At 35.2% G+C, this 24,314-nt stretch overlaps 1 protein-coding gene across 10 annotated transcripts in view; it reads right to left on the minus strand.

Annotated features, from left to right (window-relative positions):
* Window positions 1–24,314, minus strand: part of LOC309862871 (putative ATP-dependent RNA helicase DDX60) — a 117,659-nt gene that overhangs the window by 22,926 nt on the left and 70,419 nt on the right. For all 10 annotated transcript variants that reach the window (XM_082727262.1, XM_082727257.1, XM_082727259.1 and 7 more), the window contains 8 exons: window positions 23,765–23,923; window positions 20,537–20,684; window positions 18,852–19,004; window positions 16,588–16,692; window positions 13,855–14,055; window positions 9,018–9,122; window positions 8,614–8,755; window positions 6,447–6,568 (listed from right to left, as the gene is read on the minus strand). In XM_082727262.1, the coding sequence (XP_082583388.1) occupies window positions 6,447–6,568; window positions 8,614–8,755; window positions 9,018–9,122; window positions 13,855–14,055; window positions 16,588–16,692; window positions 18,852–19,004; window positions 20,537–20,684; window positions 23,765–23,923 (1,135 nt within the window). The remainder of the gene's footprint in view (window positions 1–6,446; window positions 6,569–8,613; window positions 8,756–9,017; window positions 9,123–13,854; window positions 14,056–16,587; window positions 16,693–18,851; window positions 19,005–20,536; window positions 20,685–23,764; window positions 23,924–24,314) is intronic.

Raw genomic sequence — 24,314 nt, forward strand, 5'->3', positions numbered from 1 at the left:
TGTGATTACCAAGACAGCATGGTACTGGCATAAAAACAGACACATAGACGAGTGGAACAGAGTAGAGAGTCCAGATATGGACCTGCAACTCTGTGGTCAAATAATCTTCAACAAGGCAGGAAAAAATATCCAGTGGAAGAAAGACTCTTCAATAAATGGTGCTGGGAAAATTGGACAGCTATGTATAGAAGAATGAAACCCGGCCATTCTCTCACACCATATACAAAGATAAACTCAAAATGGATAAAAGACCTCAATGTGAGGCAGGAATCTATCAAAATCCTAGAGGAGAACATAGGCGGTAACCTCTTCAACATCAGCCACAGCAACTTCTAAGACATGTCTCCAAAGGCAAAGGAAACAAAAGTGAAAATGAACTTTTGAGACTTCATTAAGGTAAGAATTTTAAAAGGTATTTTACCACAGTAAGCACTACAAGTACAAATTTTTTAAAATCAGTGTTACAAGGCTTATAAGCAACTAATTAGGGCTCTGTCATACCACCTACACCCTCAGTCCCAGAACCATGTTAAAGTCTCCTGCTATTTCTTTTGTTGACCTATGTATTTAGAAATGCATCTATCTAATTTTCAGGCAACTCGGGAATTTTGGATTCTTCCGGTAAGTATTTACTTCTATTCTTCTATCATTTTACCTTCAACCTTTCTGGGACCATATAGCTAAAATGTGATTTGTATAAACAGCATATAATTGTGGTTTTTTTCTTAATAATATCTAAAAATGTTAGTATTTTACCTGAAGTATTTAGTACATGTCTTTCCAATGCAGTTACTTATACAGTTGAGTTTGTATATACAACTTTAATATTTAGTTTCTATCCAGACCATATATTATATATTATTTTTCTCTGTTCTTGCCTTTTTTTAAAATCAGGTTTTCTTCTATTAACACTTGTGCACTATTTTGCTAGTCTTTATCCCAGAGAATATAAAATACATTTTTAATTTTCACAACTCTTAATAGTATAAGAACTTAAAATATTCAAATATATTTACCCTTCCCAACACTTATGTTATGATTATCATGCATTTTAGTTTATATATATATAATAGATTTTATAATTATTTTTGGATATAGTAGATATTTATTTATATTTACCCACACATTTATCCTTTCTAGTAGATTTCATGACCTGTTACATCTTCAAGTCTCCCAAGTTTAGATGTTTTTGTCTGCCTAAAATATATGGTATTTCTTTTAACACATATACAAGAAACTATTAGAACTAACCAACGGTAACAGCAAAGTTGGAGGATACAAGATCAACATAAATAGTTGTGTTTCAAAAAAATGTATTTCTATACATTAAGTAAGTATCTGAAAAGAAAATTAGGACAATCTCATTTGTGATAGCATCCAAAAAGAATAAAATATTTAGGTATAAACTTAACCAAGGAGGTAAAGATCTCTTCACTTTAAAAAGTATAAAACACTCATAACATAGAGGACATTAGGAGAAGGAAGGGGAAAATGAAGGGCGGGAAATGAGAGGGAGAGAGGAACCATGACAGACTATGGACTTGGAATCAAACTGAGAGTTTTGGGGAGGGTGGGGGATGGGTGAGCCCAGTGATGAGTATTGAGGAGGACATATATTGCATGGAGCGCTGGGTATTATATGCAAACAATGAATCAAGGAACACTACATCAAAAACTAATGATGTACTGTATGGTGACTAGCATAACCTTAAAAAGGAAAATCAATAAAATTTTAAATAAACATTCAAAATAAATAAATAAATAAAGTGACAGTCCAGGTTAAAGTTAAAAAAAGACATTCATGAACAAAATTACAGCAGACACAAATAATGCAAAGGAATGCCATGTTCATAGATTAAAATAATAATTACTAATAAGATATCAAAAATATCCAAAGTGATCTATAGGTTAACTGCAATTCCTATCAAAATCTCATGGCATTTTTTACAGAAAAATGCCAGTCCCAGAATTCATATGGAATCACAAAATACCCTGAATCATCAAAATAATCTTGAAGAGAGGGAATAAAGCCAGAGGCATCACATTTTGTAATTTTAGAACACATTATAAGGGTACAGTAATTAAAACAGTATTGTATTAGTATCATGAAAGACATATAGACTAATGGAACAAAATAGAGTCCAGAAAAAATTCCAAGTATATATGGTCAAAAAATCTTTGACAAGGGTGTCAAGAACATACAATGGGAAAAGAATGATCTCTTCAACAAATGGTGTTGGCAAAATTTGATAAACACATGTAAAAGAATGAAATTGACCCTTACCATACACTATACATAAAAACAAACTCAAATGCATTAAAGAATTAAATGTAAGACTTGAAAATATAAAATTCATAGAAGAAAATATAAGGACATTGGTCTTAGAAATGATTTTTTATATGACACTAGAAGCACAGGCAACAAAAATGAAAATAAATAAGTAGGACTAAGGAAATGATTTTTTTTTAATATGACATCAGAAGCACAGGCAACAAAAATGAAAATAAATAAGTAGGACTAAATCAAACTAAAACATTCTGCATAGCAAAGGAAATAATAAAGTGAAAAGGCATTTCCAGAATGGAAGAAAATATTTCTAATATTTCAACTACCTGGTAAGGGGATAATATCCAAATATACAAATAAATCTTCTACAACTCTATAGCAAAAAAATTTAAAAAGTGGGCAAAGGACTTGATTCAAAGTCATACAAATGACCACTACGTGTATTAAAAGTTGCTCAACTGCACTAATCATTAGGGAAATGCAGATGAAGCCCACATTAGATATTGTCTCCTACCTGTTAGTATGGGTATTATCAAAAAATCAAAAAGGTAAGTGTTGAGGAGAATATAGAAAACTTAGACTCCCTGTACACTCTTGGTAGAAATGTACACTGATGCAGACACTATGGAGAACATTTAGAGTTTTCCTCAAAAAATTAAAAATAGAACTACCATATGATCCCGGAATCCCATTGTCATGTATATATCAAAAGAATTAAAATAAGGATCTTGAAGAGATACCTGTACCCCCTTGTTCACTTCAAAACTATTCACAATAAGCTAGATATGGAAACAACTCAAATGTCCATCAAGAGATGAATGGATACGGTAATGTGGTATATACATACAATAGAATATTATACTACATTTAAAAGGAAGGAAATCTTTCCATTAGCAAAAACATGGATGAACCTAGAAGATATTATGCTAAGTAAAATAAGCCAGTCACAGAAGGACAAGTAATTCATGATTTCATGTAATGGAATTTATATCTTATAAATTCTATTTATATTCCACTTATATCATAAATGGTTAAACTCATAGATGCAGAGACTAGAATGGTGACTCCCAGGGCCTGGGTGGAGGAAGAAAGGGGGAATTGTTTTTCATTGGATATAAAGTTTCTGTTATGCAAGACAAATAAATTCTAGATATCGACTGTACAATGGAGTACCTATAGTTAACAATACAATATTGTTAAGTTTAAAATACATAAAGAGGATAAATCTCATGTTAAGTGCTCCTACCAAAAAAAAGAAAAACCACCTTACACACAAGGAATATGGGATATGATGAATATATGTCATACCTGGGTTGTAGTGATGATATCATGGATATATGCACATGTCCAAACTATTAAGACATATATATTAAATGTGTGCAATTCCTTGTATATCAGATATACCTCAGTAATAATAAAGTTAAAAAAGTAAAATAAGATTCATGAATACCTTCCTGATGTATTATTAAATCAATTACAATATATTTAGCCTATTTTAAATTATGTTTAAAACATGCAAAATATACATACATATTTATGTATGAAAATAGAGTAGGAGGAAATTTTTTGCCCATTTTCTTCTAGCTTCAACTATTTTGGTTAAAAAGTCAGCTATCATATGTAGCTTAAGTATGCAACTTTTCATCTACTTCTGCTTTCTCTTCTGGTAATATGGCAAATGTTTTTGTTGACTATGAAAAAAAAAAGTCAGCTATCAATATCATTGCTTTTTTCAAGGAAATGCCTGTTTCAGCTCTAGCTGGTTTATGATTTTCTCTTTGTTTTTTACTTTCAATAGTTTTAGTTTAACATTTATATTTATCCTTCTTGAAGTTGACTAATAAGCTTTTGGAACTATGGAGTGCTGCCTTTTACCAGCTTTAGAAAATTCCCAAATAGAAGAGTTTTGAATACTTTTCTGCCATTTTCTTCCCTTCTTTTCTTAATAGACTCCCATTACATAACATTAGACCTTTTGACTATAATCCATATTTCTCTTATGCTATCTGCCTTCAATTATTTTCTTCTGTGGTACAGTTTGGGTACTTTTTGTTGAGCTGTCAGCTCATTGATTCTGACTTCTGATAGGCATATTCTGATCAGATATTATATTTCTCAATTCTTACATTTCCATTTAATTATGTGGTAAAATTCTAATTATCTGGTGAAACTCTCTAACCTTCCATGAATTTTTTCTATCACTATCTGTTTTCTAACACTTCTCCTATTTATCTATCATTTTTCCTATTTTCTTGAACATACTAATCATACTTAAATTCTCTGCCTCTTAACTCTAATATCTGAATCATCTGTGTGTCGACTACTATTGCCTGCTTTTCTTTCTGCCAATTGGTCATATTCTTGATTATTCACTTTTTTAGTTCTGGGATTTTTTTTTCCACCATAAATTGTTTATAAAAGGACCTGATAGGCTTCAAATGATATTATCTTCCACCAGAGTGAGTTTTCCCATTTTTGTGTCTGGTTATGTGATTGAAGATGTGATCACTTCAGTCCAAATAGAGATTAAAGTGGTATTGCTGGTATTGCTGGTATAGTTTTCCAGTTTTATTATGTTTCCATCTATACCTGACTTAACTTTGTTCTTGAGTCATGAGTCTCTTGGGACTTTGAGTATGAGGCTGGTGGGACTTGTTTTCTCAGTCCTAAAAGACTGCCAAAGATCTACCTCTTTCCTACAGAGCTTCCTAACCTTCCACATCTTCCAGTTCTAAAAGCCTTCAAAAATGTCTTGAGGGGCATACAAGCCTATGAATAAGTGCAGAACCTTCCTTTTAGTGGGTTTTTACTTAATAAATGCCACAAGATTGCAAACATTTGGTGTAGTAATCTAGCATTTCATGCAGACCTGGTACTCAGTAAACATTCTCAATAAACTCATAGAATCACTATGTCTCCCACGTTTCTGTTACTCTGCCTCATAAGGTCACTAAAAGCTTTAATAATTGTTTTAATCTCAGAAGCAGCTCTCTGTATATGCTAAGTAATATTTTTACACCATGTTCAGAATGAACAAATTTGGTAGGAAGCCATGATTAAAGATTCCCATTACATCATTAGTAAGTTTTTGCCATTTTACAATTTTAGACAGTCAAATCCTCACTGTTTCCACAACTCTCCATTGCAACACAAGTGATAACCTTCTACTATATCCTACCTGAAAGTGCACAAATTTCCAATGACCTTTAAAAAAGAGAAAAAGAAAGAGACTGGCAGACAGCGAGAAAGACAGGAGGTCTCCATGCAAAACCTTCCTTTAGTGTTTATCTTTATGATATCTTTCTTTGTGATAATCTAGATACTGAATTAAGTTAAATATAAATTGTTTAAACAAAACAAATAATGCTTCAAGAGTTTACATGTGATTAAAAAATGTGAAGATGAGAGGTCAATGACTAAAGTTATGTTCACTGGTCAAGAGAACATTCTGTGAGGGCTAAGATTTGTAATTTGACATTGTGGAGTTAGACAATATAGATTGACTCATCTCTTTTTGTTCCTTGTCACCTTTTACTAAAGCTATTTTATAACCCACCTATCCCACTTTCTCAGATTCCAGTGGGGTATATTAGTAACAGTATTTGATGTTGATTTAATAATAGCAAATCCTGATCAAAGAATATGTTGCAAATAAAATTGGAAAAGAGTTTTCCTGCTTTTATTCTACATGTGTCAAGGAATTATTTCTTTAATGACTATTCTAATTTTTTTTCACTGAGGACATTATAGTTCACAACATACACTTCTTGCCTGTAACCCTACCTCCCAAGGTAAAAAGACGCTAAGGGAACTACAGATTCAATGATAGGAACAATTTGTTCATTTACTGTGTAATTATCTACATTTATTTCTTTAGCCACTGAATGCTATAATTTGACAGAGTCATACAATGAAATAGAAAACACAGGCAAAATTTTTTACCTTATTTTTTCCCAAGAAATTTAGTCTTTTGGTATATTGATATGGAGAGGCTTATGAATTAGAGGTTAAATATAACAGGGATTACAGAAAGAACAAACTATTATTCTATAAACAAATGAACCTTATATTGATAAAATCCTTCTACTGCTGAATCATTTATGGTAGGAACTACTTAATGACATTAATTATTTAATGTTACCAGAAGCATACATTTTACCTTTGATTGATAAAACTTGACAGTAGTATCCTGGAACTTTGCTGGAAGAGGTCTTCTTCCAAACAGATTTGCCAATACTAACACTAATTTTTCCATAACATCTTGAGAAAAATGTTTTGAATCTATACAATACAAAGAATCTTGTTATAAAGGTAAAAAAAAAAAGTGCCAATCCCATTTTTAACATTTAAATTGGATATTATACTGCATTTCATTTCATGAAAACTGAAAATACTGTAACAAATATAGCAACGAAGGAATGACTATGTCTGCTGACAGTTTACATCTGTGCCTTCTTTTTTATTCTTGCTACCCCCCACACTAGTTTGTACCAAAATCATTCCAACCACAAATTGCCTCATCTCCTTACCTGGATTCTACCCATCCCCCTCCCTTAACTTCAGGCCATGATCAGTTTTCCTAAAGCATCTATGATCTTGTCTCTCACCCATTCAAAAAATCCCTGTTTGCAGGTCAATACCTCATAAACAAAATCCAATCTCCTTAGCTTAGCATTTAAGGCTTTCCAAAATTCAGCTTACAAATAACCTCCCAGCTTTATCTTCCTTCTTTACCTTATTGCCACTCATATTAAGGTACAATCACTTGACTTACTTTCTATCCTTCATAACACATGAGCATTATACTGCAGTGATTAAAAAGGTTCTACCTTTAATAAGTTGGGCTCTAGAGTCAGACTACTTATATTTGAATCTTGGCTCTGGCACTTATTAAAATTGTGTGACCATGGGGGCACCTGGGTGGCTCAGTAGGTTAAAGCCTCTGCCTTCAGCTAAGGTCACGGTCCCAGGGTCCTGGGATCGAGCCCCGCGTCGGGCTCTCTGCTCAGCGGGGAGCCTGCTTTCCCCTCTCTCTCTCTCTGACTGCCCCTACTTGTGATCTCTGTCTGTCAAATAAATAAATATTTTTTAAAAAATTGTGTGACCATGGTAATTTATTTAACATCTCTTTATCAGTTTCCTTACTTACAAAGGAGCAATAGCCATATCACATGCCTCATAAAGTTATCAAATTTTCTATCTCCATGATTATAATAGCATACACCCTCCCACCCCACCCACACCCATACAGCAATGAACACAACTGTACTTCCTGTTGCAGGAAATTATTTCTCTTTTACAGAGCTTTTGCAGGGACAGAATTCCCTGAATAGCCTTGTTTCAGGGAACAATGCATGTTCAGAGCATAATGAACTGGATTATTGCACAAAGTAAAATTTTGCTATCCATTTATGACAGAAATAAAGCAATGCTGTAAAAGGCATTGCATTTGAAAAGCATTAGGAAATACAATAAATTTAAGCACCAAAAAGAAAACATGTCTTTTAGGGACACTGTTTAAGGGTCTAGGCCTTGATTATAGAAATAATTTTTAATTTTAAAAAAAATGTATTAAATGGAATATTAGGTGGGCATAAAAATGGAATTCACAAAAAATTTATATGATACTGGCATAACTATATTTCAAGGAACATAAGATTCTAGATTGTACAATTAATACATCAGTTATTTAAATATACAGTTATATTCTATAAGAATATGATTGGAATATTCATAAATACTAATTGTGAATATTATATTTAACATAATGCCTGACTATATCTTTTCTTTTTTTTTTTTTTTTAAAGATTTTATTTATTTATTTGAAAGACGGAGATCACAAGTAGGCAGAGAGGCAGGCAGAGAGAGAGAGAGAGGGAAGCAGGCTTCCTGCGGAGCAGGGAGCCCGATGCGGGGCTCGATCCCAGGACCCTGAGATCATGACCCGAGCCAAAGGCAGCAGCCCAAACCACTGAGCCACCCAGGCGCCCCTATATCCCTTTTCTATAATGAGCACATATTACATTTTATTAGGGAAAATATTTATTAAAAAAAATCACATATTTTTTAATTTGTTCTGAGTCTTGGAATCCAGAAATCACTAAAGTTCATAAGAAACTGACATTTTAAAATAGATGTCACAAAATATGGCTATCTCCCATATGATCTGTATTAGTAGGTATACAAAACTTTATCTAATTTTGTATCTCTAAATTATCTAAATATTAACTTGTGTTTTCTATGTAGAAAAAAATTTTCCTGAAGTGCTAGCTTCACTATGGTCTCTGTTACTATTTCAAGATTATACACACAACCATCAAGCTTACCTTTTCTAGTTGGCTGACATAGATTGTGGAAAAGGCCTTTTACAAGAAAACTGACAAAAACAAGATTAGAAGGCTCATGATAATGCAAATGTGATACAAGTCCAGCAAACCCCACTGGTTTACCTTCTTGATCTAAATAGCCCTAAAAAACAAAAACAATTTATTAGTTTGACTCAACACACCACATCCATTAATTAATAAATAACATTAAGTGCTAGTTTAAAACAGTATTTAATGCCAATATAAGAGAGATTAATAATCGTTACCTGGGCCAAGTGTGATGATTATATTAATTAAAGAAATATTAGTCATTGGATATAATCTTCTAAAGACCACAATTCAGCAGGATAAAAAGTAAAGACAGCACCATTCCTATTTCACAAAAAGGCAAAAAGCAATCATACCTGTTTCACAAGGAATTGCAAAGAAAACAAGAAATAAAGTTTTAACATCTCCATGACTCTGGGTTTTTTGAAGGACAGCAATGAATGCTGTAGCACTGACAGCACCTTTAAAAAAGAATATGTTAATTCACAACATATTAGTTTTATGAAATATATTTGTAAATAATGATACAGATATATTGTAATTTAAATTTTTTTCTAATGATGTTTTGACATCTTAAAAAACCTTTCTGAAAAAAGAAACAAACAAAAAATCTTTCTGGTTGGGGAGAGACTGTCCCTTCCTGGGCTAGCTGACTCCTAAAGATAACAACTTGCCTAAAAGCATGCCTATCATATACAAACCAACCAAACCCAAGTTTATACCCCTAACTACTTCCTTCCCTAATTCTCACACATCTAGCCAATACTTTTGGTGTCCTAAATCATCCCAGAGACATGTACAAGGCGACAAGAGGCCACCTGCTCAGCCCAAAACCCAGCAGAATTATTCAAACTAGCCAGTCCTAAACTGCTTTCTCTGCCCTGTCTTGCCTTTTCCACAGAAACTTACAAAGGCAATCACACCTAAATGTTCATGCTGCTCCATCTCTCGCCTCTTGGCGAGCTTAGTATCTTTCATATATAGTCCCACATAGTGTGCCCTAACTCCTATCTCTGAGGCTTATACTTTATTCTCCTGAGCCTTACCTCTGTCCCTCCTGTCACTGCACCTATCACATAAAAGAATATATAACAATAGGATAAATATTACCCATATCTATTATATCACACAGATTCCTGCAATATATAAGATTCAGTTAAATTTCACATTATTTGCTTTACCATCTTCTTACATGGCATATCCTTCCTTTAACAAAAGAACATATAAAACAGAACCATCAGAACTGAAATATTGCTGAAAGATCTGATAATAAATGTGAACCCCTTTTACGAGCTTACACCTCTTGGCTCATTCTGGAGGAAAACAAGATTTCCTATTATATTCACTTCAGTGTCGTGGCAAAAATAATAGAATAGGGGTGCCTGGGTGGCTCAGTGGGTTAAGCCTCTGCCTTTGGCTCAGGTCATGATGTCAGGGTCCTGGGATCGATCTCTGCTCAGCAGGGAGCCTGCTTCCCCCTCTCCCTCCACCTGTCTCTCTGTCTACTTGTGATCTCTCTCTCTCTGTCAAATAAATAAGTAAATATCTTTTAAAAAAATAGAATAGGTTGATTAAAACAAAAATATTAAAAATATTGCTTTGTTTCTGGTGTAAAACAGCCCTGAGGTAGCAGTTCAGGTAACTGAGCTGTCCACTAAAACATCTCTGAGGTTCTAATAAAAGGAAATTTTCCTGATATCACCAAACTTAAGCCTGGCTACCATTAGACCTGAGAGTTTATAGAGCCTAGGAAGAGTCTGTCCTCACTGTAAGGCCAGTGAACTATGTGGAAGGAAGCTGGGAGGATACAGATGAGAAAAAGAAGGGAGATAGGAAGGGGGATATAATGCCCATCACTTTTATTTTAGGATGAGTCTTTTTGAGAGTTTTCCAAATGTCCTTTCCTACTTCCTGTCTGTCTCTGTTGCTTTGCATTTAGCCATGGATGGCAACAGCTGAGTAGTAGGAGAGTGAGCAACTCATGGTGATTCACTGTAATCTTAGAGATCTAGACACATAACTAAAGTCGTACTAAGATAGTAAGGCCCCTGACAGAAATGTATACCATAGTTTGTAGTGATGAGTGGCATCCATATGATAAATGCGGCAGTGAGACTGGCAAGAGTAGACCAAGGAACTTTCAGTCCAGAAAAGCTACATAAGTTTAAAATGTACCAAACACTAACGTTTGAGCCAAAAGCTATTCAGCTACCCTCACATTTAATAGGGTATTTGAATAGCACTTAGATGGCCAGAGAGAAGCCAGAGTGAAATCATATATCCTATTTTTTGGCAGCCCATCTGACTTAAATGTACCTATATTCAAGTGAGAAATAGAAAAACCCACAAGAGGGGCGCCTGGGTGGCTCAGTGGGTTAAGCCGCTGCCTTCGGCTCAGGTCATGATCTCAGGGTCCTGGGATCGAGTCCCACATCGGGCTCTCTGCTCAGCAGGGAGTCTGCTTCCTTCTCTCTCTCTGCCTGCCTCTCAGTGTACTTGTAATTTCTCTCTGTCAAATAAATAAATAAAATCTTAAAAAAAAAAAAAAGAAAAACCCACAAGAGATAAACTCTTTATAAGAAAACTGATCACCTTGCTAAGATACTAAAATATACTAAAAGTATTTATTAAATGTCTGTACCAGGGACTAAGAGAAGCATCTTTGGCCACAGAGTGCTTATATTCCAGTGAAAAATATAGAGAAAATAAATAAAAACATGATATATAATAGATAGATAGATAGATAGATAGATAGATAGATATTTGGTGCAATGTAAGGAGTGATACATGTTATGTATAAATGAACATAGATCATGGTGCAGCAGACAGGAGATACATTTACAAATTTAGAAAGAGCAGTGACAGTAGGCTTCACTGAGAGTAATGTTAGAGAAAAAAGTTGCATGAGGTAAAGGAGTGAGGTTATGCACATATCCGAGAAAAGATACTACAAGCAAAAGAAACAGCAAAGCCATGGTCCTCAGACTGTAATGTGTCTGAAATATCCATGGAGCAGGTACTAGGCTTGTGTGGGAAATCAGGAAGAGGTTAGTTCAACAAGATGATCAGGGATCAGTTTCTGTAGAAACATCATAAGAACACTGACTTTTACTCTTAAAAAAGAAAGAAAGAAAGAAAGATAAGAAAGAAAGAAGAAAAAAAGGCTGGGGGAAAGCTGACCTGTAAAATTGCTTTCTTTATGAAGCAAAAAAGTTTTTTGAAAAATTATTTGGCACCCTTAATGGATGCCATAAGATATGACCTCTACAAGACAAGGCAAAACAGCATAAGGTAAATGGACAATTAAAAATTGACACTAAAAAATACTCTATTTATTATATAAAAGAGTGATATAAGAAATAGTGAAGAATTTCAGGAAAATTAAAATTCCAGTAGCAGACTTAAAATCCACATGTGTATTACTAAAGAGTAGAACAAACTCTGGACAGCAGCTTCAGCAATGTGAAAGATAAACTTCACAGGTTCTCTTATAATTAAGAAAAACATAGCAATGGAGTACAGAAAAAGAATTTTTCATTTAAAAATATAACCCTTTCTGATAAGAAACTGAACAAATTAAAATAGAAACAAATAGCAAAAATCTAATTTAAGATATCTCTTCTTAGTTCTAAAACTACTTGAGCACTGTCCAATGCAAATGTATGTAACATAAATTTTATGTTATTTTTGTTTTACCAAAATTTTAAAAACTGAACCTGAAGCTTCCTATGAGCATGCTTTATGTAAACATAAAGATTAAAAATTCTTAGCATAGAACTAAAAGGTCAATTTAAAAAATGACCCTCAAAACAGAAAATCCTGGGGAAAAGAATTTGAAATATAAGTATTTTTTTAAAAATTCATATAAATACATAGGCAGAAAAAAATCGACTACAAGAAAATAGGAATTACATGGCTCTACTAAGGGATACTAAAAGAGTCAACTCCACCATAATAGTATATGCCAGAGGGAATGAAACTCTCTTACTTTGATGTGAAGAGTAAAGGGAATATTCTAAAAATTTTATGTCCAAATTTGAGCCTTTCATGTGTGAAGATTACAGACAGATTTTCTCAAACACGCCAAGGCAAAGAAAATAAACCACTCTAATAAACTCTCTTTAAAAATCTTTTAAAGCTTGCTAAAAGATGTATTCTTCTCTCCTACACAGAAGCAAAAATTAAGAATGCAGAAATGGGGAAGTTTTGGTCTAAAATGATATGTGCCTGCTCTGTAAGACATCAGCAACATAAGAGCCAACTCATCAAGGAAGTCCCGAAAGACTCCTCACATCAACAAACAGTAACTGGTTTAATTGGACATATTAATCAATACACAAAAACAATGCAACTTCATAGGGATGAAAACCAAATTGTTTCATTATGAATTTTAAATATTTCATTGTGAGATTAGACACAAAATATTTATCTCAGGAAAAGTTTATAGTCATATCAATCAATGTCTAATCAAGTATATCAGTGTTTGAAAACCAAAGGTACCCCTATGGCAAATGATAATATGACTGTCTTTTGCTTTCTTTTAACCTTTTGCATTAATTAAATATTCTTTCATGAATTTGGGTTACTTTGCTTTTTTACAAAAAATAAACTCTTTTATTATGAAATGATCACAAGAAATTGTGTTCCTTTTGAAAATAGAATCTAACCCAGATCTTTTAAAATCTATAGCCAGGGGTGCCAAGGTGGGTTGAACATCTGAATCTGGATTTCAGGTCATGATCTCAGGGTCATGAGATCGAGCCCCACATCGGGCTCTGCGCTGATCAACGAGTCTGCATAAGACCATCTCCCTCTCCCTCTGCCCCTTCTCCCACTCATACTCTCTGCCTCTTTCTCTCCGAGTAAATAAATAAAATCTTTTAAAAATAAAATAAAATATAATCAATAGCCAGCACCCTTAACTACTATAGGACAATACCAATCACACATGAAAAAAGTAATCTTTAATTCCAAATGCTCAACTAACACAAATTCTATGCTTGATAGAGGAGACAAACAAAACTAATTATTATTCTCCCACTCTGCCGCAACCCTATACTATGCAAGACATTACAAAGCATAAAAACCTGTGAAATTTAAAAGTTATTGCTACAGACTTCTAAGAAAGAGCAAACCTAACCACAGCCAAGCCAGTAGTGAAGACTCCATCTCAGAAAATGTCAAGCTCAGTACCTTTGCTTTAGCATCCTCTGGGTCGTCTCCCTTGGAAGCCAGCAGCATGAGTCGTAGGACCAGGGTAATGCCAAGAGGGAACTGTCCTCTCAGTTCAGGAACATTGGATTTAATGAGTTTTTCTATTTTGGGCAAAGGAATATCAAAAAAATATACATCTCCCAGCAGGTCTTGACCTCGTCTTCCAGCACGTCCAGACATCTGGAAACAGAAGAGAATCACAAAGTAAAACTTCCCTACTTTCTTCATCACAGTATAAGAATTAAGCCTTTTACATAGGGTTGGAGCAAGTACATTGTACATATGTCCAACCAGCATATAAACAGAACTTATAATCCAATGTGTAGCACTTTGGAAATTTACCATGGCTAAGACAGAGCTGAGAATGAGAAATTTATCATTATTATGTAATTATTTCATGCCAAAAATCATGTTACATATTTATATCATGATATACAGATGGAACAGAGCACAACAAGAAGACTAGACCCTAATTTCAAATTCACTTATAGCTGAACTAATTACACCAATTCTCTCCTTTCCCACTTTCTCTCCCTTGTTCCTTTCTTTCTTTTTTTTTTTTTTAAGATTTTATTTATTTATTTAACAGAGATCACAAGTAGACAGAGAGGCAGGCAGAGAGAGAGAGGGAAGCAGGCTCCCTGCTGAGCAGCAGAGAGCCTGATGCGGGACTCGATCCCAGGACCCTGAGATCATGACCTGAGCCGAAGGCAGTGGCTTAACCCACTGAGCCACCCAGGCACCCTCCCTTGTTCCTTTCTCACACACCAGTGTGTTGCATTACAAGTCACCATAAAAATTGTGCACAAATTGAGGAATACATGAGTAAGATAAAATTCTGAAATTCTACTTGTTGAAAACAAACTCTTTAGGGAAGTGGTATTAGTTCTCATATATTAAGTGCTTAGAAAGTGCTAAATCCTTTGAACTGTTTTTATATAGACCTCACAACAACAACCATATGAGGTAAATATAATCATTATCTCCATTTTACAAAGTAGAAATAGGGGCATGAGGGATAGAAGAAACTTGTCTGTAGTCAAACCCCAGAAAGTGGAATATCCAACTCACACCCTGGCATTTTGACTCCCAAGTCTATCATCTGCAACATCATAACACATAGTGAAAAATGCATGTGACTCCCAGATATAGGATAGGAGAGCTCATGCAGAACACAGCCCCAGGAGGAGAGATCAGAAAGACAGGGGTTAGTAAAGTAGTGAGAAATAAGAGGAGTGTTATATTGGATAGAACAAAGCCTACAAGGATAAGAAATGTTGAGAGAGAAAAGGAGGAGGGCATTTTGATAAAAACTTGAATGTTGGCCCATACCTTAAAAAATAATCCTGCTAGCAGAAATTGTCATCAAATACTCTAAGTGAAATAAGGCAAGCAGGGAAAGTCAATTATCATATGGTTTCACTTATTTGTGGAACATAAGGAATAGCATGGAGTACATTAAAAGGAAAGGTAAAATCGGAGGTGGAGATGAACTATGAGAGACCATGGATTCCGAGAAACAAGCTGAGAGTTTTAGAGGGGAGGGGATTGGGGGGTTGGGTGAGCCTGGTGGTGGGTATTGTGGAGGGCACATATTGCATGGAGCACTGGGTGTGGTGCATAAACAATGAATCTTGGAACACTACATCAAAAACTAACGATGTACGGTATGGTGACTAACAGAAGATAATAAAAATATAATAAAAAAAAAAAAAGGGTGCCTAGGTGGCTCAGTGGTTTAAGCTTCTGCCTTTAGCTCAGGTCATGATCTCAGAGTCCTGGGACTGAGACCTGCATCAGGCTCTCTGCTCAGCAGGAAGCCTGCTTCCCCCCTCCTCTCTCTCCCTGCCTCTCTGCCTAATTGTGATCTCTCTCTCTGTCAAATAAATAAAATATTAAAAAAAAAATTATTCTTGAGCAGGGAAGCCATATGAATACAAACTAAACTGTGTATGGGACATAGAAGAGTAAGGAGAATTGAAAATCAAGAGAACTGTTTTAATAATACAAGGCCAAGAAGATATGATGAGAGATAATGAAAACAGAAATTGCAAGGCAAAAATCAAATACATCTAGGAGAATAATGAAGTGGGCTTGGTAATAGGCTGTGTATTGGGAGCAAAGAAGAGAGAAGTATTAACTCCAGAGTGCAAAAACACGTGCACAGGAAATGTATGAGTAAATGTTTATCTAGCACCTTTGATATTTACCTTTCTTACAAATAACTTCATTTAATTCTTGCAAATGCTGTGAAGTAGTAATTATCACCCTTATTTTAGAGACAGGAAGAAAACGGTCAGGCGGTTAAGATCTATCTCACCCAAAGTCACATATCTGGTCAATGATGGCCAATGATGGCCACCTCCGATTTTCCTTTCCTTCTCTAATGTCCTCCATGCTATTCTTTATGTTCCACAAATAAGTGAAACCATATGATAATTGACTTTCTCTGCTTGCGTTATTTCACTTAGAATATTTGATGACTATTTCTGCTAGCAGGATTATGATGGCCATCAGATTACACATGATGTAATTCTACACTCATGTGCCTACCATAATACCACAGCTAAACCAGACAGTCAGGCATGAATGAATGTTAGGGTGTGCTAGCACATGAATTGCAATATGTTCTTAAACTAACAGCTCACATATTTTACCATTTTATGGCCATATTTTCATAAGGCAATCGTGACTGTATGCATATTGCAATACCTGTCTGTAATTTAAAGCATCCAGATAGACTGAGTTTTGAGCAAAAACCACTGATTTGCAAGGCATGTTGATTCCTAAAGCAAGTGTCCCAGTAGCTGTCACCACCTAGAAAGAGAATAAAACAATTCTTCATGAAATAGTATTTCAGTAGAGTGCCATGTACTTCCTGAAACTCTCTGCTCTTCAATTGAACCCCAGTGGGAAAGCCAGAGATGGCCGACTTGGCTATTGTTCCTCCACACTGACAAGAGTACCTGGCACATGACAGGTGTTCAGTAACTATTTCTTAAGGAATGACTAAAAAAGGGAATTTCCTCATGGCAGGGTAATAATACTTTTACAAACCTCTTTCTGGGACACTGCCCACTTCATCCACTCCAGCTTATCTGTGAAGGTCATTTCAATGGAGATAACATATGTTGTAATAAGGGCAAAACACAGTTTCATCCCCGCCCCCCTCAATTGCCTTACAACTGACCAAAAAGGAGCAGGGAAAACTTTATTTCTTAAATGTTCCAACTTTTGCTCATTTTCTCATATAATTTTGGGTATTTCTATTGGTCCTCTCTTTCTCTTTACATTGTCATATATGCCATGTCTTAAAGGTAATACTTAAGTATATGGAATAATTTTCTCTAATTATTCTATAACTGAGGTCTACATTTGTGAAAATGAAACACATGACTTATTAACTATTTTTCTAAAGTTCTTTAACAAAAACAAAAATGGAAAAGAACATTAAATTCATATTATAAGTAGAACACATACATTTTTTAAAAAATGTGTTTTCTATAACAAAGCTATCACTATTTCCATATTGCCTTTCTAGAGTGATCTAATTATTCATTCATTAAACTAATAGTAATTAAGGCACTACTACTTAGCATATACTATTTTAGACATAAGATATGCCAACCAAAATACATGTGCCTCTTTTCCCCAATTTATAAGCATGTAGAAAATTTTGTCTCTAGTTATTGACCTTTTTGTTTAAAGATTATATTTATTTATTTGAGGGAGAGAGAGAGTTCAGGCAGGGAGGAGGGGCAGAAGGAGAGGGATAAGCAGACTCTCTGCCAAGCAGGGAGCCCGATTCAGGGCTCAATTCCAGGATCCTGGGATCAGGACCTGAGCTGAAGGCAAAATGTTGAGGAAAGCTAAAAGGTAATTTTTTAATCTGGATAAAAACCAAAATATATTATTAACAACATTGCTTAGCTTTTCTCTTAACTAATAACAAGCTAATTATTTATTTTAAAAGTCAATAACTAGAGGGGTGCCTGGGTCGCTTAGATGGTTAAGGGGCTGCCTTCAGCTCAGGTCCTGATCCCAGGGTCCTAGGATTAAGCACCACATCAGGCTCTCTGCTCAGCTGGAGTCAGCTTCCCCCACTGCCTCTCCCTCTGTGTTCTCTCTCTCTCTCTGAAACAAAAAAAGTCTTAAAAAAAAAAATACTACATAGAGTAATATCCTCTCATTCTCTCCTCTCCTTCCCCCTGCTTTTGCACTCTCTCTCGCTTTCTTTCTCTCACATACACAAATATAATATACATCAAACAAAAAATCTGATATGGAAAATTTTTAAAAACTCAGAGGCTATTCTTAAATACTGCTCAAGATTTAAACTAAGAAATTATGTTAATCCTTCCTATAGATTTATCCTGACCATCTCCATGCATCCTCATGTAACATACTAAATAACACATAGTGAGGGTTGGGTTTTCAAGCTATTTAAAGTAATCTTCCTCTTGTTCATCAGTGATGGGAGAGAGAGAATTTAGTGGTGACTCATCTAAAACCTGCCAAGTGGGCTCTAAGGAAGTGATACATTCTTGCTCTTACTTCAGCTATTACACTGAAAAAAGATTTGACCAAAACCTATTATAAGTGTCCTCTAAGCCCATGAAAGAATGTCTGTAACCAAAATTATACAAACAGCTGACAACATTCCCTAGATACTATAAATGAAAAAGCAAGAGATTGCTATTCCTAGATCATAAGAGTTACACTTCACTGCAGAAATATTTGAAAAAGTTATCTGTTTAGGGAATAGTTAAATTCTTGAAAAAGAGATAAACTAAATGATAAATTTCAAACCCTCTCCCTCAATTAGATGAGATGGAAGAATATGCAGTGATATCATGTGTTGTAAAAAAATAAAGGATATAATTAGATGAGAAAAAAAGTTACTATTTTTCCCTTTCATGAACATTCACTTTCATATAGACACAGCTTCAATTTTTAAAATGAAAAAATTTACCTACCCTAATAAATCCTTTCCTAAAAAGAATCTCAACTAACTGTTTTTCTTTGAAGCTTAAAGAGCTGTGATGATAGCCAATACCCCTTTCTGCCAAAGCCTTCAGCTCTGCACCTTTTCTTGTGAATTTTACTCGATCAAACACCATCTGCAAAGTCTGAGAGAAATAAGAGTATTAGCGATTTTGATCATTTATCTAAGTTTAATTTATATCAGAAAAAAATATTTAAAGGAAGTAACAGTCATACTTTATCGTAGTTTTAAAGAAACACCGCTGCTTGAAATTGACTGTACATGAGCAAAAAGAATATTTTACAGCAGCAACAGTAACTATAGGAAATATTCCCAAATCTTTGAACAGACTGTCTCTCACTGTTTGACCCCACTTCAGGGGTGAATAGTACAGACAAAACAGTAGATGAAATACCCCAGAGAAGGTGTGAGTGTACGACCTGCTTTTGCCTGGGGGGAAATCAATTCTCTATTGGAGCCTTACAAGTTCCCCCTATGGACTGAGAGAGAGAGAGAGAGAAAGAGAGACTTCTTCAGGAAGGCAGAGCAGGCTTCTTACCCCATATAGTCTGGAAGTGCTTACTTCTCTCTGTAAATCATTCACAAATGGCCTAAAAAACAACCATTCCCTAAGGGGGATAAACACTGTTTATGAGGGGGAGATAAAAGAAAAAAAAAAACCTTGAGTATCCAAAAGCAAAAGATGCTTCAGTTGTATAGTCATCCATGCAATGGAATATTGAGGAGCTATTCAAATGATGATGTAAATTCATGGTTATTAAAAAGTTTTTTTAAAAAAAGGTATACAATAGAACTGTGTGTGTGTGTGTGCGCGCATGTGTGTGTATGTGTGGTCATAAATGAAAAATATATAAAAGGTTCATTCAGAAGGGCAGTGATTACTTCTGACTGATGGCATTGTTTTTATTGTTACTAATTTGTATTTTCAAATTCATCTACCTTTTGATGGCTGCATAGTATTCCATTGTGCATATATACCACGTCTTCTTGATCCATTCATCTGTTGATGGACATATAGGTTCTTTCCATAGTTTGGCTATTGTGGACATTGCTGGGATAAAAATATATGTTTATAAAAAATAAAAAATTAAAAAAAAATGTTTATAAAAAATAAAAAATTAAAAAAAATTAAAAAAAAAAAATTCATCTACCTTAAGCATGAATTGTTTGCATTAAAAAAGTTTTAAGGAAAAAATGGCATAGCACTTTTATATATTTCAATGTCTTTTGGTAGAATGTTTTAACTATAATATAGACAGCTTCTGATTTTGACAAATTCTGTGTACATTGTACATTATTTAAAGAGTATTGAACCACATGTACCCAAATATTGAAATGAGGCATGTGGAATTAAAGTTTAGAATTCAGGCTGTGAAGAAGCCCTTTGTGATGGAAAAAAATAATAAAAAGACAGACCCTCTCAAGAGTTCATTGTTAAAAAAAAAAAAAAAGAGTTCATTGTTACAAGAAAGAAATAATCTCTAAAATCTCTGCAGAGCCCTAAAGAGTTATGTGTAACTAGAAGGTCATACAGAGAGAATTCTATTCTTCTAGAGATTGCATTTAGTTATTACATTCAACACTGTCTATAACTGAGAAATAATGGCTGATGAGTAAAGTCATTTCCTAGAGGAGTATTTCATTCCAAGGGCTGACCTCGGTGTCTATCGCTTTTTGATTAGCATAAGTGCACTCTTGAGGGATTTCCAGGTTCTTCTCCAAAATCTTGAGTAGATTATTATGTTCAGCTTCATGTATTAGCATTTGATCCATTTTTCTGGGATTTTTCTGGCTTTTTTCATCTCTGTTTGTAAAAATAAATTTTAAGTAATGAATAGTCAGATTTGGCTACCTTAGTGAACCGAAGACCTCCTAGATCCCCTCATCGCCCAGACATTCACTCCCATATACATCTGTACTATTTTGACTCAGACTTCCTTTTCCATATCCTCATTAGCCTCTGGAACTTGGGGTCATTCAGTAAACATTTTCCAGTGTACCCATATTTTCCCTGAATGTTCCCTCCCCCCACCCCGCTGCAAGTAGCACTCTTTCCAAAGTCAGTTCTCCCCAGATGACCTCACTTCCCCTTACTAAAGTGGCAATCATTTTCTCTTTTTCAGCCTTAATGACACCAAGCATGGAGGTAAGGTAGGTGTCCCCCTTGCTCCACATTGCCAATTTCAGGCTATTGTCCTTCTCTCCTTGTGGTAGAAGCTACAACAGCTTTGAGTTTGGTTGTTAAGGAAGGGATCTCAGCTACCCTGTTCCCTGGAGAATTGTCCTTAACTGACAAGAGCTTCCTAGAAATGCTTGTGAAGTTACAACCTCTCTTGGGAGAGAGGAAGAAACCTAAGGCCAGTAATTAACTAATATGAGGTACAAAAATCACCCACGTGGACCCAAGCTGGGACAAGTCTGTGATGCTCCCAGATCTCCCTATTGGATGAGACTCAGGCATGCATATCCACACATATTTTCTTTACTTTCTCCCCCTCCTCTTTTATTGTTGCTTCTTTCACTTTCCTATAGGTCCCTCATGAGCATAAACTTTCAATAAATCACCTACATAGATGTCCCCATCTCAGAGTGTGCTAGTGAAGAATCTTACCTCAGGCATAGTTGCATAAACCCTGGCTATGTCATCAGACTGTATTATCCATTACCTCTCAATGTAATGGCCTTTTATAGACACCCAGATCACTTACCCCTTCTTTAATTATTTTCACTTTGTCTCTTAGCTGTGGGTATAAGACATCTCCAAATATGAGAAGATAGCTCACTGGTATCCCATCGCTAAGAGTTCCCTCCTCCAACTAACATTATCCTTAACTCAAGAGAGAATGATATGACTATGGAAAGGCCTGGCATTAATGTTTGCAGAGCATGCGGCAGAGTGCTAATGGAGACCCACATATTGATGTTTAACTATAAGTTTTAAATCAAGGTAACAATCTGCCAAATAAAATATATTCTCTCCTACCTCAATAAATATACTTCCATGATAATGTGGAATTTAAAAGGGTGAGAAGGAGCTTCAGGGGGCTATGCCTCCTAAGATCCACTGACTCATAACATTATAGGAATAGATATAGATAGAAGAGGGCCAGAGTGGTACTCTCCAAAACACAGGGTCTCCTCCATATAATGACAATACTGAACAAGGTATTAAAGCATCCTTTATATTTTTATAGTTTGAATTGTTGGTCACTAATCCAATTTGAAATGATGCTCTGAAGAAAAATTGTCTAAAGATCATTTACTGGGGGCGCCTGGGTGGCTCAGTGGGTTAAGCCACTGCCTTCGGCTCGGGTCATGATCTCGGGGTCCTGGGATCGAGTCCCACATCGGGCTCTCTGCTCAGCAGGGGGCCTGCTTCCCTTCCTCTCTCTCTGTGATCTCTTCCCTTCCTCTCTCCTACTGTGATCTCTCTCTGTCAAATAAATAAATAAACTCTTTAAAAAAAATAAATAAAGATCAGTTACTGAAAAGGATTATAATTCCTATTCTGTCCCTGTCTGGGCTCTTCACCTCTCACTACTTCCAAGGAAATAGCACAACAGGCAGAGAGAAGTTAAGAAGTAAGGTCAGCCGCAAATTATAACTTTCTCTAGAATGTAAGAAATCTGAATCAGAGAAGTTCTAAAAACTGTGTCTACTTTGAGGAAATATCTGAGTTTGATTATTCAGATTCATTTAAAAATATTTATGAAATGACTATTACCTGCCAAGCAATGTGCTGAGCACTGCAGATAAAAAGAGGAAAATATTAATAATGTAGGAAAAAGAAAGACAAGTGAAAAATAACAGTAATGCATTATAATAACTGATCTACTAAATACTGAAAATGTAACAAGAGCACAGAAAAAAAGAGTACTAAATTTAACAGGGGAATTCTAGCAAGAGTCAGAGAAGAGATAGCAAAATTATGAGTGTAAGCTTTGGGGACAATCCAAAAGGAGTGTACTTAAGGCAGATGGATCAGATTGTGGAAGAACATAGAAGTAGAACAGGTCATGTAAGGAGAACAATAAATGTTGAACATTATTAGAGGAGAGTGGTAGGAAGTAAAACTGGAAAAGTTAGGGCAAAGCCCAAAACTTGTTGGCATGCCAACAACATCCAAAAAATGTATACTTTATCATTGAAGCAAGGAAGAAGGAAAGAAGAATACTGAACATTGAATAATTTAATCAATTTGAAAGTTAGCAAGAGCAATCGTTAGCTATCCTGGAGAGCAGTGAACCTGAGCCTCTGGAATCTAAAAAGAAGACCCTTGCAGTCATTCAAGAAAGAAATAATTAACATGTACACCAGGTGGCAAATAAGATGGAGAGAATAATAGGAAGGCAGTAAACATCTTTAATTAGAGTTGTCAGGATTAGGCATGGGAATAAAGAAGAGGAGTCAAAAGCAAAATTCTATCAAGCATAAAACTGGCATTTCAATCAATTTTCCAATTCATTCAACGTTCACTTATGTGACCGTGAGGATAAATCAGTGACACCTCCATGCTGTGGCCCAAGATAACGTGTTTTGACTTTGCTTGGAGGACTAACTCCTCAAAGACTTTGCTCTGAAAGTTGGAGTCACATACGCTTATTTTGAGGGATGATTATGTCAGGTACATAATCTACCAATGCTCATATGCTGTGGTTCTGCCTCTCTGAAGTCCTAAATGAGACCCATCTATGCAACTAAAGAATATGTACATAAATATTATGACCACTTATCTTTACCCCATTCTTCCACCCAAATTTACACAATTTGCAAATAAGTTCAAGCAATAACTAGAATTTCTTTGTAATACATTCAATGTGTTTCCAATTCGACTTGTGGAGTATTTTAACCCTTAACCACTAATTTGTTTCATTAAGTACTTACATTGTCCTTTGTTTCTCAATGGATTTTTTAATTTTCCGAAGTTTGTTAGTCATATCATGGGCTTCTTTGTCAGCTTTGGGAGGCCTTTGACTTTCTTGCTTTTTCTCCAGGGAACTTCTCACCCGTTTAGCTGTTTTTTCCACATCGCTTAAGTTGAATCTACAAGCAAATGAAAAGACCATTTGCCCTGAAAATTGTATCATAAATAAAATTTAAATCGTATTTCCATCTACTGTTAACATCCTGACATATACCTATTGAGCTTTTAATATCCATCTTTATGAGTTTTATCCTGAATAGGCAAACAAGCTATTCTGGGTCAACAGACTCCTTATTAACTACCTGATAGTAAATAGTAAGTTCCCCTCCTTGTGCAGACCTTACCCCTGAGGCAACAACAATGAGAGCCCATGGAAAATTTTCCCATAAGACTAGGTAAGATACTCCACAAGTAACAGACATAGAACAATGGATTTTCTCTATTTATACACAGAAAAGGGATTGCCCCGTGCCCAAAAAAATACAAGATGAGAAAAAGAAGTTTATTCAT

The sequence above is a fragment of the Mustela nivalis genome, assembly GCF_964662115.1.
Source record: "Mustela nivalis genome assembly, chromosome: 4".
Lineage (NCBI taxonomy): Eukaryota > Metazoa > Chordata > Mammalia > Carnivora > Mustelidae > Mustela > Mustela nivalis.